General features: G+C 38.3%; 1 protein-coding gene across 1 annotated transcript in view; it reads left to right on the forward strand.

Annotated features, from left to right (window-relative positions):
- The window catches only part of Spc25 (SPC25 component of NDC80 kinetochore complex), an 18,657-nt gene extending 7,044 nt beyond the window's left edge, over nt 1-11,613 (forward strand). Inside the window, exons 4-7 of the mRNA XM_008837815.2 lie at nt 407-553; nt 2,353-2,457; nt 8,684-8,782; nt 10,937-11,613. Of these exons, the coding sequence (XP_008836037.1) occupies nt 407-553; nt 2,353-2,457; nt 8,684-8,782; nt 10,937-11,061 (476 nt within the window). The 3' untranslated portion in view covers nt 11,062-11,613. The remainder of the gene's footprint in view (nt 1-406; nt 554-2,352; nt 2,458-8,683; nt 8,783-10,936) is intronic.
- Nucleotides 11,614-14,535: the final 2,922 nt, after the last annotated feature.

The raw sequence follows: 14,535 nt of genomic DNA on the forward strand, positions 1-14,535 counted from the left end.
TTGGGAGGAGCCCCTGGCTCCTTTCTTTTACCAGTTCCATCTATGTGAAGATAAGTCAAAGGTCCTGCTCAACCATTGTTGGCTTCTCTTGGAAGCATGACCCTCCTATTTATAGACTGGACACTGGTTCAAGTCCATCTGGTGGGGTCTCCTTGGCCTCCTTGATCAAGAGGTCAGATGACCCACCACCTTTACAGGACGTTTTGCGAGATGCTCATAGTCCCTGGGAACTAATCGACCTAGGAGGGCAAGGAGCAAAAAGTGTCCTTTGTGTCCCTCTGACCCAATTAGTATAGATCTCAAGTTTTTAAAAAACTTAGGAAAATCGGTAGGTTTGGTTTTTCCTTAGTTACGTGTCAGAGAGCAAGGCGTATATATTGAAACTAATACCTTGTGTTTCTTACAGAGGTTCGCAAGCAGAATAAGCTCATTCAGGAAAAGAAAGCTAACCTATTAATTATGATTGCTGAAGTAAAAGGCAAAAGGCAAGAATTGGAAGTACTGACAGCAAATATCCAGGATCTTAAGGAAGAATATTCTAGGAAGAAGGAAAGTAAGTTCATAGTTACATATATATAGTAGACTGAATTACAGTGTGGTGATGGTTCACAGTCATTTCAACTTCTGCTTTATTGCTAAGATGCATGCCACCTCAGTATGTAGCTAGTCCCACATCTCTGCAGGGTGTCCATTAAGTCAGCCAAGTAGACTTGGTTTCCTTTTTTTGTGGTCATTGTTTTTCCAAAAAGGCCTTGTTCAGTTTCTGTTATAAACAGAATAATAGTCACGTGAGGGTATAATGAAGCATAATGCAAGGTGGTGTCCCTAAATAAGATTGGCTTTGAAGAAGCAAGCTGTTTTTGTTTTTTTTTTTTTGTTTGCTCCCCGCCCCCATTCCCTTTCTATTTTTGAGATAGCCTCATGTAGCCCAGGCTGGTCTTGAACTTTAGTTAAAGATTACCTTGAACTTCTGATCTTCCTGCTTCTACCTCCTGAGTGCTGGGATTGCAGGCACGCACTACCATGTCCTATCTGGTTTGAAGAATTCTTTCTAATACCTTAACACAACAAATGTTTATTGACCATAAAATAATTGCCAAGTGGCTAATGCAGTCTCACAACTGATGAAAGTACAGAGAATAAGTGGCTGGTGTGCTTGCCCCTAAAGGGGACATTTATATCATACATACCCTCCTCACAAGGCCCAGAGAACATGACAGAAGAGGGACAGGAAGAATGTAAGAGCCAGAGGCTAGAGAGAAGTACTCTCAAACAGCGTCTTCTGAACATGACATGGCAGATGCACTCATGAACTCTCTGCAGCTGTGGTTACTTGCACAACAGCTGTGGGCCTGTCAACATATTGTTGGTAAGAGAAAGGATTCATGAGGCTCCACCCCTCCCTGGGGGACTATTGACAGTAGATGTTGACTAGGGAAGGATAGCACTTGTTTCAATGGTGTAGCCACTGGTAAGTTGTCCATACTCCAATAAGTAAACTCTCACCCATGATAATGCAGGCAACACAGTTGGCTATAGTGTGTCGCACACAAATAATGTGAAAGCTGGAGGGGCACTTGTTAGGAAAAAGATTTCAGCAGGAGAAAGAGGGGTGATGAGACAGGGCAATAAGGAGTAAAGGGACTAAAATTTATTTATATGTATATGTTGTGTATGAAACTCAGGGAATAAAAGAAATAAACAATTAAAAAGTATATCTATCATGTAATATAAGAAATCTCATTGTACTGCAAAGGCTTTGTATGAAAACTTTTATATTAAAATGAATGCTGTATTTAGAAGGCCGACTTACTGACTCACAGCTTAACTCTTCAGATCTCTTGAAACAATGGTTTCAAGATTAGTTCATGGTTTTTCTTACAGAGTTCTTATCCAAGACTACATTGCGAAATTATTTTTCTCATCTGCTAGCTGTTACTTAGGGATTATTTTGTTAACTATAAAAGAAATTGTAAACTAGTATGAAATAAGACTCATTTCTCATGGGAAATAGTTATGCCTAAAGCAATACACTTTTTCTCATGAAATAGCTACTATATATGTCTATTTAACAAAACAAAAATACTATAAAGGAAATTTCTTTCTAGGCTAGCTATACAAATCCCTGGCCTGAATATTTGTATCTCAAGCAATTTTTTTCTTCCACTTTGAAAGACAGAAAAACCCCTTTCGTTAATTGGTAGATTTAGAAATGGAATAAATATAAACAGATTCATTTGCCTGGCATCCTTTTTAGTTTTTTCTAAAAAATGAAAGTGTCTTAAAATTAATTCAGAAAGCCTTAAATTGAAAATTACACTAAACATTCAACACTGTGTTTTTAAATCATAGCCATTTCCAGTGCTAACAGAGCTAATGAAGAGAGGCTGAAAAGGCTGCAGAAATCAGCAGACTTGTATAAAGAACGACTTGGACTAGAAATTAGAAAAATTCATGGTAAGTTTATTGCTGTAACTAGTATATAGATTATTGAAAGTATAGCCTAAGTAGAGTCCATGAAATATTTTAAACTAAAATAATAAGCACACTATTCCATCTTTTTAATCATCTAAATATAAGTACTGATGCTTTAACTCTTATCCAGTATTCTGATAAAAGTAATTTCAACATGATTGTCAACATGCAAATATTTTTCGTTCTTGGTTTTCACTTGCATTTGTATCATTAGCATTTTTCTAGTTCCCTTAATAAGGGTTGTTTGTTATTGGTTGTATAATTATTTGTTTTATTAACGTGACATGATCTCTTCCATCTTTTATCAATTGTTTAATATATGTATTGCTCTAAAAGTATTTGGATTACTTCAGTTTTCCAGATTTAGAAATACTACATATACTTTCTCTCTTGGGAGAATTCTTTCTCAAAGAATAATTATTAAGTTAAAGCACATGAATGTTTATGGTTTATGGCTGTTATATACATGTATTCTGATTGATGATAATATGTATTACCCCAAGATCACCTTTGGGTTAAGTCGCTGAGAGGACTCAGTGTATGTAGTGATTCTCCTTACCCATGGGGAATGCCCTTTTTTTTAATATTTACTTTTTACTTTTTGTGTGTTTGGGTGTATTGCCTGCATGTGTGTAAGTACACCCATGTTGTGCCACGGAGTTGAGAATCCCCTGGAACTGGAGTTATGGATGATTGTTAGCTACCATGTGGGTGCTGGGAATCAAGCCCAAGTCCTTTGCAAGAGCAGTCAATGCTCTTACCTTCTGAGCCATCTCTCCAGCTCAGGCAATGGTTTTTAAGACCTGCAGTAAATGCCTGAAACCAGATAGTAATGAATCCTATATTTTTTCCCCCTACACATGCTTACTTATGATCAATTTTCATCTTTTATTTATTTTTGTGTGTATATCTGTCTATCTGACAAGCACATAATAAAGGTCAGAGGACAGCTTGTGAAAGTTGGTTCCCTCATTCCACCATTCCTCAGAACCCAAGTTCTGGAGATTGAACTTGGGTTGTCAGACTTAGTAACAAGCACCCTTGTGGAGCCATCTTGCTGTCCTATTTTTTTATATTTTTAAACTTTATTGTGTGTGTACATAAGAGGTGTGGGTGGGTGGGTGTGTTTAGATCAGAGAACAACTTGTGAACTTGGTTCTCTCCTACCTTTACATGGGTTCCAGGAATCAACCTCAGGTTGTTAGGCTTGTGTGGCAAGCATATTTACATGCTGAACTGTCTCATCCCTCCACCCTTTTTTTGGTTTTGTTTTTTAGAGAGGGTCTCATGTACCCCTGTCTGGTGCCTTGAATTCATAATCCTCCTGCCTCCACCTTGTAAATGGTAAGATTATAGGCATGAATCACCACCTCATCCTTTTCACTTTAAGAAAGCCCTTCGTGGCTTCTCTTTGGCATATCCAAATTACCAGCATCAATTATCAATTAGGGTCACTAAATAAAATAAAGGTTACTTGAATACAAGCACTGCAATATGGTGACAATAGTCTGATAACTGAGACAGGTACTGAGTGCCTAGCAGGTGGGTAGTACTAGAATAAAGGGGTGGTCTACATCCTGGGCAAACAGTGGAGTGGCATGATGATGCCACACTACTCAGAACAGTGCACAGTTTAAAACTTAGCAGCTATTCTTAGAATTTTCATTTGGTATTTTTAGACCTTGGTTGACTATAGGTAATACATAGAATCTGCAGATCTTACTTATGGCCAAGATTTATCCCAACAAAAGGATATAAAACAGGCTTAGCAAAGAAAAAGACACTGCAAAATCTAGAGGAAACTGGGCACAAGTTTTTGGGTGTCTAAACTCGATGGAATCCCACCAAATGTACTTAATTCTTTGGAGCTTTCCACTGTGACAACCCATGTGAATGAAGAAGTGTGTCTGCTGAAGACTCATCGGAGGCTCTGGAAGCTTGTGTCTGGCTGTTCTTGGACTTACTGCATGTATATTTTCCTCTTGCTGAATTTGTTACAACTTTTTTGCAAGTCTTTCTAGTGAATCATCTGGGGGTTCTAAGACACACCAGGTATCACTTGGTAAACGGCATTCTCAGGCCTGCGTTGTTTATTCTGGACTTTTGATAATATTGAACTCTTAAGTAGATATTTACTGTCACCCTGGGGTACTTTTATTGTTTAGTTTTGTTTTAAAATAGCCAGTTTTTATGTTTAAAATATGTTTATGTTCAGTCTGGAACATCTTAATCATCTTTATAACCCTCTTTCCCATTGGCCCCCTCCTATAGCCCCCCCTCACTTGAATTCATACATTCTGTCATTTGTGTTAAGGCCTGTCATGTCAAGTTACTGTCCCCAGATATGCCTCAGTGCAAGTTCATCCACCGAGGCCTAGTCAGCATATCTAGAGTCCTTCCCGTTAAGGTCAGCTCTTCCTCACCCAGCAGTAATCAACTGCCAATAATTCTTCAACTAAGATTGGACCCTGTTGTCCATTTCCACAGTTTCAAGCTGGGTTTTTGTATGCTTGAGTTTGCATGGAGCTTTTGTATGCTGACACCATTTTTGTAGGTTTGTATGAGAAAGGTCCCAGGCGCCTGTAGGACTGTTTTCATATGGTCATGCACCTCCCTTCCTGGCTCTTACAATCTTTCCAACCCCTCTTCTGCAATGGTCTCTGAGCCCTGGGGTCGGGGCATGGGGGTTAATATAGGAGGTCTGTCCAAGGACCCACACTCTATAGACTCTTATTCTCTACATTTTTGCCATTTGTGACCGTTTGTGTTCCTGGCCCTCTGTTGCATGATGGAGCTTTATTGATGAGAATTGAAAGATGCATTAGTGTTCTCTTCATCCCTTGTTCTATGTTCTGGGAGCCTTAGGACTAGAGGTTGCATCCTAGATGAGCTAGTTAGACTTGGGCAATTCACAATCTGTGTGTGACCAGTTGTGGAACTCTGTAATGTGTTGAAAAAGAAACCTTTTTGATGGGTGGTGTCTGGAATACTTGTCTATAAATTTAAGGATCCATAGTTTGCACATTGTAAGAAATAACATTTGTCTAGGGATGTGACAGATTTTCTCTAAGATCTATGACCTTTCCATCTATGTGTATTTGGCTAGATTTACAGTCCTACCCATGAGTTTCCTCCCACTGAATGGGCTTTAAGTCCAATTAGGTAGCTGTTGATTACCCTCAAGATAAAAGTGCCACTACTGCACTGATGTCGTTTGCTATGCTGGTCATTGATGTAGTTTTTAGGCCTTGAAGCTGAGATTGAACCATTGATTGATGTTCTCCCTTAGCAACTTGCATTAGTGTTCTCCAGAGCTATGAGAGCTAGCCTTCAGGGGAGGTGGCTTCCAGGTCACTTCCAGCTCCATTGCTCCAAATTCTGTGTCCAAAGTATGTCTTGTCTTCAGCAAAAGGGTCTTACCTTCAAGTTCTGGGAAGCAATCAAGGGCTGTGGCAATAGCCTGTATAATTTTGGGAGTCTCTTGGACTACCCTGGCCAACAACTCAAAGGAAGGTTTCTCCTATCTGGCACTGTTTCTTGTTATATAGCCTTTAGCTGTACACATGATCTCATGTTGAGATACTGTATGTGTAAGTTTTCAGCAGGTTTTTGGACTAATACAGTTCCCTCTCGTTTTTTCATACTAGCTAGGCATTATTTATTATTTATCTCTCCCTATCTTATCTTTCCTCCATAGCCTCCCCATTTAAAGTGTTCCTGTTTTTTCCCTTGATAATTCCTTTCTGCTATGGTTCTACCTCCCTTCTTCCCAGCTCCTCCTTCCCCTTTATCTCCATAGTTCCTTGTACAGCCCTGCTCTCCTTCCCATTTAACTACCTCCATTTTTTTTTTTTTTTTACACATTTCTCCCTTAGTAACGCCTGTCTCCTACTTTGCTCCTCTCTCGGTTACTTCTTTCCCTTTACCTCCCTGGTTTCTTTCCATTTTCCTGGTTCTTGCAGTTACATCGGGCTATATAAGCACATATAAGGATTTGGTGCTAGGATCCATAAATGAGGGAGAACATACATCTTGTTTTTCTGAGTCTATTATTTCACTTAGTATAACAGTTTCTAGTTCATCCATTTACCTGCAAATTTCATTATTTCATCTTTCTTTACTGCCAAGTAGAACTCCATTGTGTAAATGTACCACATTTTCATTCTCCACTGTTCAGTTGAGGGACACTTAGGTTGCTTCCATCTCTTAACCTGATCCAGGCACTCTCAGGCAGTCTGCTAAGGTCTGTGCCTCTACTGTAGGGTAGAGAAGCCTCAGAAAATGTTTTAAGGAAGTATATTATGAAATAGCCCATTGGTCTTTCTCCTAGTTCCTAGCATACAACTTCTAAATCCTTGGAATCTCTAAAGTGATAAATATTTTATATTCTTCTGATTGATTGGTGTCAGCCTGAGGTTCAAGATGCATGGTATGTGTGCTCCAGCCTTCTGGCTTCTGGGGAGGGAGAGGGAAGAAGGGTTGGATTTGTTGATTACCAGTGGCCAGTCAATGGTTTAGTCAGTCATACCTACATAATGAAGCTTTTATGCAAATCTAAAAAGTCTAGGTTCTGGGAACCTCTGGACAGCTGAATCTGCAAAAATTTTGGAAGGTAACATGCCAGGGGAGAGCATGAAAGCTTCACTCCCTAGCACTTGTATTTTGCCTATACATCTCTTCAGTGGTACCATTTGTAGCATCCTTTATCATAAATTGGTAAGAGTAAAGTACTTCCCTGCATCTGTGAGCTTCTTAAGAGATTACTCCAACCAGAGGTATGATAGTGACAACCTGCTGCCTCTGAGTGGATGGCGTCAGAACTAAATTAAATTGGAGGGCGACAGGCTAGTGTCCACTGCCGAACTGATAGATTGCTTGGTGTAGAGGGAATACTCTCACAAATGATCATAGAATTGTTTTTTGCTAGTTGGGAGTGAGAATAAGAGAATGGAATAAGAAAAGTGCACCCCACCATGACTGCCCCATCCTTAAAGGAAGAGTAAACCCCACATTAAATCCTTGATTTTGTATGAGTATCTTACGAAGTCTTTCCCTTCCCATTACTGAAACAGGTTAAAATCTGATGTACTGACAGCTACTTCATTTTGAAGTTGAATGCAAGTTGTCTTCCAAGTGTCTGAAGATTTCCTTTTATAATTCTAAGAATTTTTCATGAGATTGCTTAATTTTTTTATGCTATAAAAAAACTAAAATATGTGTGAATTTATACTTTGTGGTAGCCAACTTGAATTTTTACCAGGCACTTATATCTTTGGGATCATTTTAAGGTGTTTTATAAAATAGACTTTAAGTCCAGGTTATTAAAAAATTGTAAAATGAATTCATTTAACAATACAGTTGTTATTATAGTAAAATATGTATAAGATTCTATTTTAAATATGTAATTCAATAAGGTTAATTATATTATAGTTGTATGATTATCACCAACCACTATGGATTTCATCTCTTTTTTTAATCACTCCCAAACAGAAATTTTGCAAGAATTTGCCATTCCTCCCTCTTTAGCTCCTAGTAGCCTTGAGTCTATTTTTTGATATTCCTCTGAATTTGTCCTATCTATTTGATAGAAGTGGAATCATAATGGTCTTTGTCTTTTGTATCCTAGCATTATGTTTTCAAGGTTTGTCCATCTGTTAATATGTATGAGAGGGTCATTCCTTTTTATGCTGGGTTTCATCACCTGTATATACTACATTGTGTTTAACCATTCATCTATTGGGGACATTGGGTTGTTTCCATTTTTTGTTACTGTGATTACTGCTATGGACATTGACATAACAGTGATCTGCTTAAGTCTGTTTTGTGTTCTTCAATTGTAGGAGTTTTTAAAAATGTATTCTGTGTATTCAAGCTTAACTAGGTGACTAATTTACAAATATTTTCTCTCGTTCTGTGATTTGTCTTCATTTTCTTTATTGTATCATTTGAAGGAAAAAAAGTTTAATGTCACTGATGTCTGGTTGCCTTTTTTCCTTGTGGTTTTTTTTTTTTTTTTTTTTTTTTTGTACTTTCGGAGTCATATCACACTACAATATTTTAAAACTAGCTTCTGAATTCTGGATTTGGAGATCCTGGTTAAGTGGATACATGTGCAAGTTTTGATTAAAGATGAGTAGAAAGCTGGTCTCCATTGAAAGTTCTAGCATTCTGAGTATTCTCATACTAACAATGTAATCTCTTTCTTCAGGTGATAAATTGCAGTTTATATTTACTAATATTGACCCGAAGCATCCTGAGAGCCCATTTATGTTTTCCCTGAGTCTAAATGAAGCAAAAGAATATGAAGGTTTGTATTCCTACCCCTTGTTTATAAGATTAGCATCCTCTGGGCTGGAGAGATGGGTCAATGCTTAAGAGGACTGGCTGCTCTTGCAGAGGACCTGGGTTCAGTTCCCAGCATGCACATGGTGGCTAACAGCTGACAACCAACTGTAACTCTTGTTCCAGGGACCCAACCCCCTCCTCTGCCCTCTGTAGGCACTGCACGCATGGTTACATACATACGTGCAGGCAAAACACATAAAATAAAAATAAATAAATCAAAAAATTAAATTAGAAAAGATTACCATCCTCAAATGTTATTTGAATCATAAAGTAAGGAAAGTAGTATTTTTGCAAGCTCCTGCTTCCTTTTTCAGTCTTGCTTGTGAGATACTGTCCTCTCCAGAGTGAGTAGGTTTACCATGGAGATATTATCTAGGTGCTCTAGTAAGAAACATCTCTTCAGGATGACACAATGCCATGGGCCTGACAGCTGAGACTGCAGATCACTGTATTTCATATGCAAGTATGAATTAGTCTTTTAGATAACTTAAAACTAAAAACTAAAACTGAATTTATCCAGCATCAGTTTTATGTAAAATAGAGTGTGGTAATTTCCCAAAAATTTAAGAAAAAAAACCTTTATAATGCAGGGTAGTTACTAGTTCTGCAGCAGGTCAAAAGCTTTTTATCTATTAAGAATATATGCAGTTGCTAATAGTGTGAACAGAAAGAAAGTGAAAGTTTGCTTCTCTTTTTCATTCTAATGCATCTATATAAATCATCCTTGATTTGTTGGAATTCATGAAAGTGGTTCCCAGAGCATTTGCATATGCTGTCACCTCGTAGCATTTATAGCTGACAGACTCTTAGGGCTGCCGTGGAGTTGGTTTTGTAATATGCCCTGATGAGTGAGTTCCTTCCTATAGGGTTTATAATTTGAGACTAATTCATCTACAGAAAGTCTCAGGATTTTCTCTTTGATAATTGTCTTCCAGTCTAATGAGCAAAATCCAAAACTTCTTACCTAGCTTTTTGTTTTCTCTAAATTGTGTACTTGTTATTAGTACATAATCTGTTTGCAATGGTTAAGTATGAACTGTCAATTTGACAGAATCTAGAATCACCAGGCATGGGCCTCTAGGAATGCCTATGGGGAATTATCTTAATTACATTAATTGAGGCATGAAGACCCTCCCACTGGTGGTACCATTCCCTGGATGCAATCCTGGACTCTATAAGTAGAGAAAGGGAGCTGAGCAGCAGCATGTTTGATGTATTGACCAGCTGCCTCAAGCTCCTGCTACTTTGACTTCCCTGCCACGATGGACCAAGTGAACTTTTTAACTGTGAGCCATAAGGCCTTTCTCCCTTAAGTTGCTTTTGACAGAATATTTTATCACAGCCACAGGAAAGGAAACTGAGGCTGATGGTGTTTGGTAGTATAAATTCTGAACCAAGTACCCTGATAAGTCTTTGGTGTGGTCCTGGTTCTAAGCAGTCTCTACCAAAGAGCCAGAATGCTAATGTGGTAGATTTCTTCCCCTTGAACAAAGATGGTAGAGGGTAGAAAGAGCTGGATTTTTGGCAGGTCTCAATAGATTAGCTCCACTTGTACCAGATGGTACAACTTACATATGAGGGCCATTGTTGTGACTGAATCTCATTTCATTAACAGATTCTAAGTACAACACATTTTCCAATGACTTCATTTCACTTGTAAAATTTTGGATATTTCTTTTCAGAATTGTTATTAAGAATTGGCATTGAAAGCTATGGAGTTTTGGGGGTTTTTTTGTTTGTTTGGTTGGTGTTTTTTGTTTTTTTTTAATCTGGTGGCAAGGAACTACAAGTAACGCCAAAGTTTTGCACAGAAAAATGATTTTAATTAAAATGTGTGGGTCTAAGCTGATGAGAAATAGCATTTTGTATCTATTTCTGTGCCCACTGAGCTCTCAATCTCTGAATACTGGGCTTAAATGTAAAAGAGATTTTTATATTTAGGGGATAACAAGGAAAGCTGTAAAAGGTAACTAGCATATAAAAGTGTATGAATTTAACGTGCAAAGCATTTCAGTAAAGTCTAATTGTCATTCAGATCACCTGAGAGCATCTCCATTAGAAATACTTTTCTCCACACAAAGCCCCTCTTTTATATTATTTTCATTTTTTCTTCTAGTATCAGATAGTGTTCCTCATCTTGAGTGCCTAGCGGAATTTCAAGAGAACGTAAGGAAGACCAACAATTTTTCAGCTTTTCTTGCCAATGTTCGGAAAGCTTTTACTGCTACAGTTTATAATTAATGTATAAACACCATGTGAAACTGTTTGTTTTCCTTTCTTATTGTATACATATATCCTAAAATAATTCTCACTCTTACCTGTCTATAATTCTTCAGTGTTTTTGTGATGTTTCTGTGTGGTTTGAAGGAAGCCAGAATATATCATCCCAAAGTACGTGTCTTTAACAGAAATGTTTTTGAACTGAAGACAGTTAAGAAAAGCTGACTCCCTCCCTGAATTTGCCTAAAAACAGGACATAAATTTGTACTCCTATATCTACAAGGAAGGACAGAAGTTAATCACTAAGGAGATCTGTTACCAATTAAGGCCAGGCACTAGAGGAATCTACAAGCCTTACGTCATTGGTTTATGTGCATAAACACGCTTGAGATGATTCCCCACCCTTGGAAGCCCAAAACTGAACTTGCTGTCTGTCTGGTCACATATCTAAAATCATATTGCTTACTATTGATGATGCCAGAGTTCTAAGCCACTGTTTTGAGTTATCTTTGTTGATGTTTTTCCTTTATTATGTTCCTTGCTTGGCATTAATAAATGTTTGGTTTGCTCTTATTAGCTAGTTTTTTTGTACTATCTCTTCCATGTATTAATTTTTTTTTTTTTGAGACAGGGCCTCCCTGTAGCCCCAGCTGTCCTGGAACTCACTGTGTAGACCAGGCTGGCCTTGAACTCACAGAGATCTGCCTGCCTCTGCCTCCGCTTCCTGAGTGCTGCGATTAAAGGCATGCACTACCACGCCTGGCCCATGTATTAATTTTTTCGAGAGATGAAGAGAAACTGCTTACTCTCTCACTGGTGTATAAATTATTTTAACTAAAATCTTAGGGGAAAGTTGATAAAGTATGCCCTTTAGGAAATAAAACAGGACTGGCTTTCCTTGGGGAAAGCTGCCTCTAAGCCTGAAGACTTGAGCCCCTTGACCACATGGTGGAAAGAGAACACTGACCCCTAGAAGTTGTCCTCTGACCTCCACATGTGTGCCATGGCATGAGTGCCTTTGCATGCATGACATGCACACACACACAACATAATTTTGAAAAGCAAAGAATTAAATATATACTTCATAAACTGTATTCTGGATTTTTTTTTAAGTATCAGGTGTGGAGTAGTTTATAAAAAGCACAGGAAAAAGCCGGGCGTGGTGGCGCACGCCTGTAGTTCCAGCACTTGGGAGGCAGAGGCAGGCCAATCTCTGTAAGTTTAAGGCCAGCCTGGTCTACATAGTTCCAGGACAGCTGGGGCTATGAGGAGACCCTGCTTCAAAAAGACAAAAAAAAGCACGGGGAATGAAACTATGCAGCCTGCACTATGTCTCAGGCTCTAAGCTTTGACTAGTATAAACTCTTAATATTAAGTTATTAAAGATTTAAAAAGTAGACTCAACTTGGGATTGGCAACTTTTAAAGAATAATTGATAAATACTGTGTCATTGTCAATAAAAATATTTTAATCAAGAGCCACCTATAGCTACAATACAAGATAATTCTTCACTTCAGAATATTTCAGCATCCTGTATGGCTGTCCAGAAGATGATTTCAACTTTCAAACTGCAAATATAAAAATTTATAGCCAATTTCCATATGGTAGTATTTATACCATTTAATTCTGATATGACATTCATTTTGTGAGTCTGTTTAATAAATAAGGGTCATATACTGGCATGTAGGATTCCATTTCTGATACTGTCCTTATAAATTTTATTGTACTTAGGTATGCTGGGCAGTTACCCAATACTATTTAGAATATCACAAGTACAACCAAAAGCCATGGAACAAAGGGTTCCATGCCTCTAGTTGCTTCTCCCTGAATAGTCTCAGGAGAAGTTCAGGTGAGTGGTCCATTTAGTGAGAAGGAAGAGGGTTGGTTCAGTTTCCTCTCCTGCCTAGGATGTGACTCAAGTCCTGCTCAGAGAAGCAGCAGAACTGTGAAGCATCCTGTGGACTGGTTAACATGTTACCACTGACTGACGTGCAGAGCAGCTTGGGAACCCCTGGTGTTGTCTGCAAAAATCAGAGGCTAACAAACTGCTCTGTAGATTAGAACATGTGGCACATCGACATGGAGATACATCTCTCTCCCCACCCCCGTGGATACCTGAGATCACAGGTAGTACTAAATGTTATGTTTTATTTTTTCCTCTGCATATATTCTTACAATAAATTACACTGTATAAGTTAAACACAGGTTAACAGCATTAACTGTTTTGGTCCTCTATGAGAATAGAAACAGACTATATAAAGGGAAAGTTCTTGGTTGGCTTACATGATTAAAGACTGGGTAGTCCATCAATATCTTTGCATACTAGAGGGGTAGATAATCCACTAACCAGTCAGAAATGAAAGCCCCAGAAAAATGATGACCAACGACATAGTTCCAGCCTAAGGCTAAAAGCTTGGAAACTCCTTAGAGAGTCACTGATGTGAGTCTGCATGGAGAGCCTGAAAGGGCTGGAATCTGATGTCCGTGGCAGTGACAGCAGTAGGTGAACTTGGTCAGGAAGAATGGAGCTTGCACTCTGGCTTACTCTTTTCTACTTTTATTCTATCCTGATCTCCAGCCTGTGATGGTGCAATCCCCCACCCCATTTAAAGCAAGTCTCACCCTTACTGCACCACATGTCAGTCATCTCTAGAAATCTCTTAACAGATGTACCTAGAGGAGTGATTTACCATCTCCAGGCATCTTTGAATCCAGTTATGTTGACAAAAAAAATAGTAATTATCCAAAGTATCTATCTGCAAACTAGAACAATGAATAATGACAAATCATTAAAGATTGCTTGAACTCAAGCACTGTACTTACTATAATAGTTGATTTGATAACCAAAAGAGCTATTACTTGACTAATGCGGGTGTTATGTACAGTGTGGATATGCTGAACAAGGTTGTTTTACCAGGTTTTGCGTGATGGCACCAGATTGTGTCATACTATCTCAACAACAACATGTAGTTTAAAACTTACAAGTTATTTCTAGAATTTCCTATTTAATATTTTCAGACAGTAGGTCTTGGTAACTGTAACTGGAAAGTGAAACCATGAATAAGAAGACTATTTAGTAGCACCGTGAGCAAACTACTTCAGGACAGACCTGCCCTTTTTTTTTTTTTTTTTTTTAACCTGTATTAGATAAACATGTAAAGTTTTGTTACCCATTGTTGATTTTTGTGGACCTAGCTTGGGAGTTCAAATTATATCAGCAGCATCTATTTCTTAAGCTGTTTCTTCTAGATTGAGGCTCCATAGAGTGGATCCCAGAAATTTCAACTTCATCCCACTCCTTAAACCAGCTCACTTGCTGATCAAAGGAATAAAGTACATGTGTTGAATTATTCTAGTTCCCTCTGTAAACCCAAGGTATAGAGGCAGGTTAACCTCAGTGACTGGGCTAAGGGTAGGGATATTATAGTTTTCCAAAAGGAAAAAGAGCTTAGATTCTTGGCATCAAAAAAATACCAGTTGATTATAATAAGTATA

This window comes from Nannospalax galili, unplaced genomic scaffold, assembly GCF_000622305.1.
Source record: "Nannospalax galili isolate Female #2095 unplaced genomic scaffold, S.galili_v1.0 scaffold1398, whole genome shotgun sequence".
NCBI lineage: Eukaryota > Metazoa > Chordata > Mammalia > Rodentia > Spalacidae > Nannospalax > Nannospalax galili.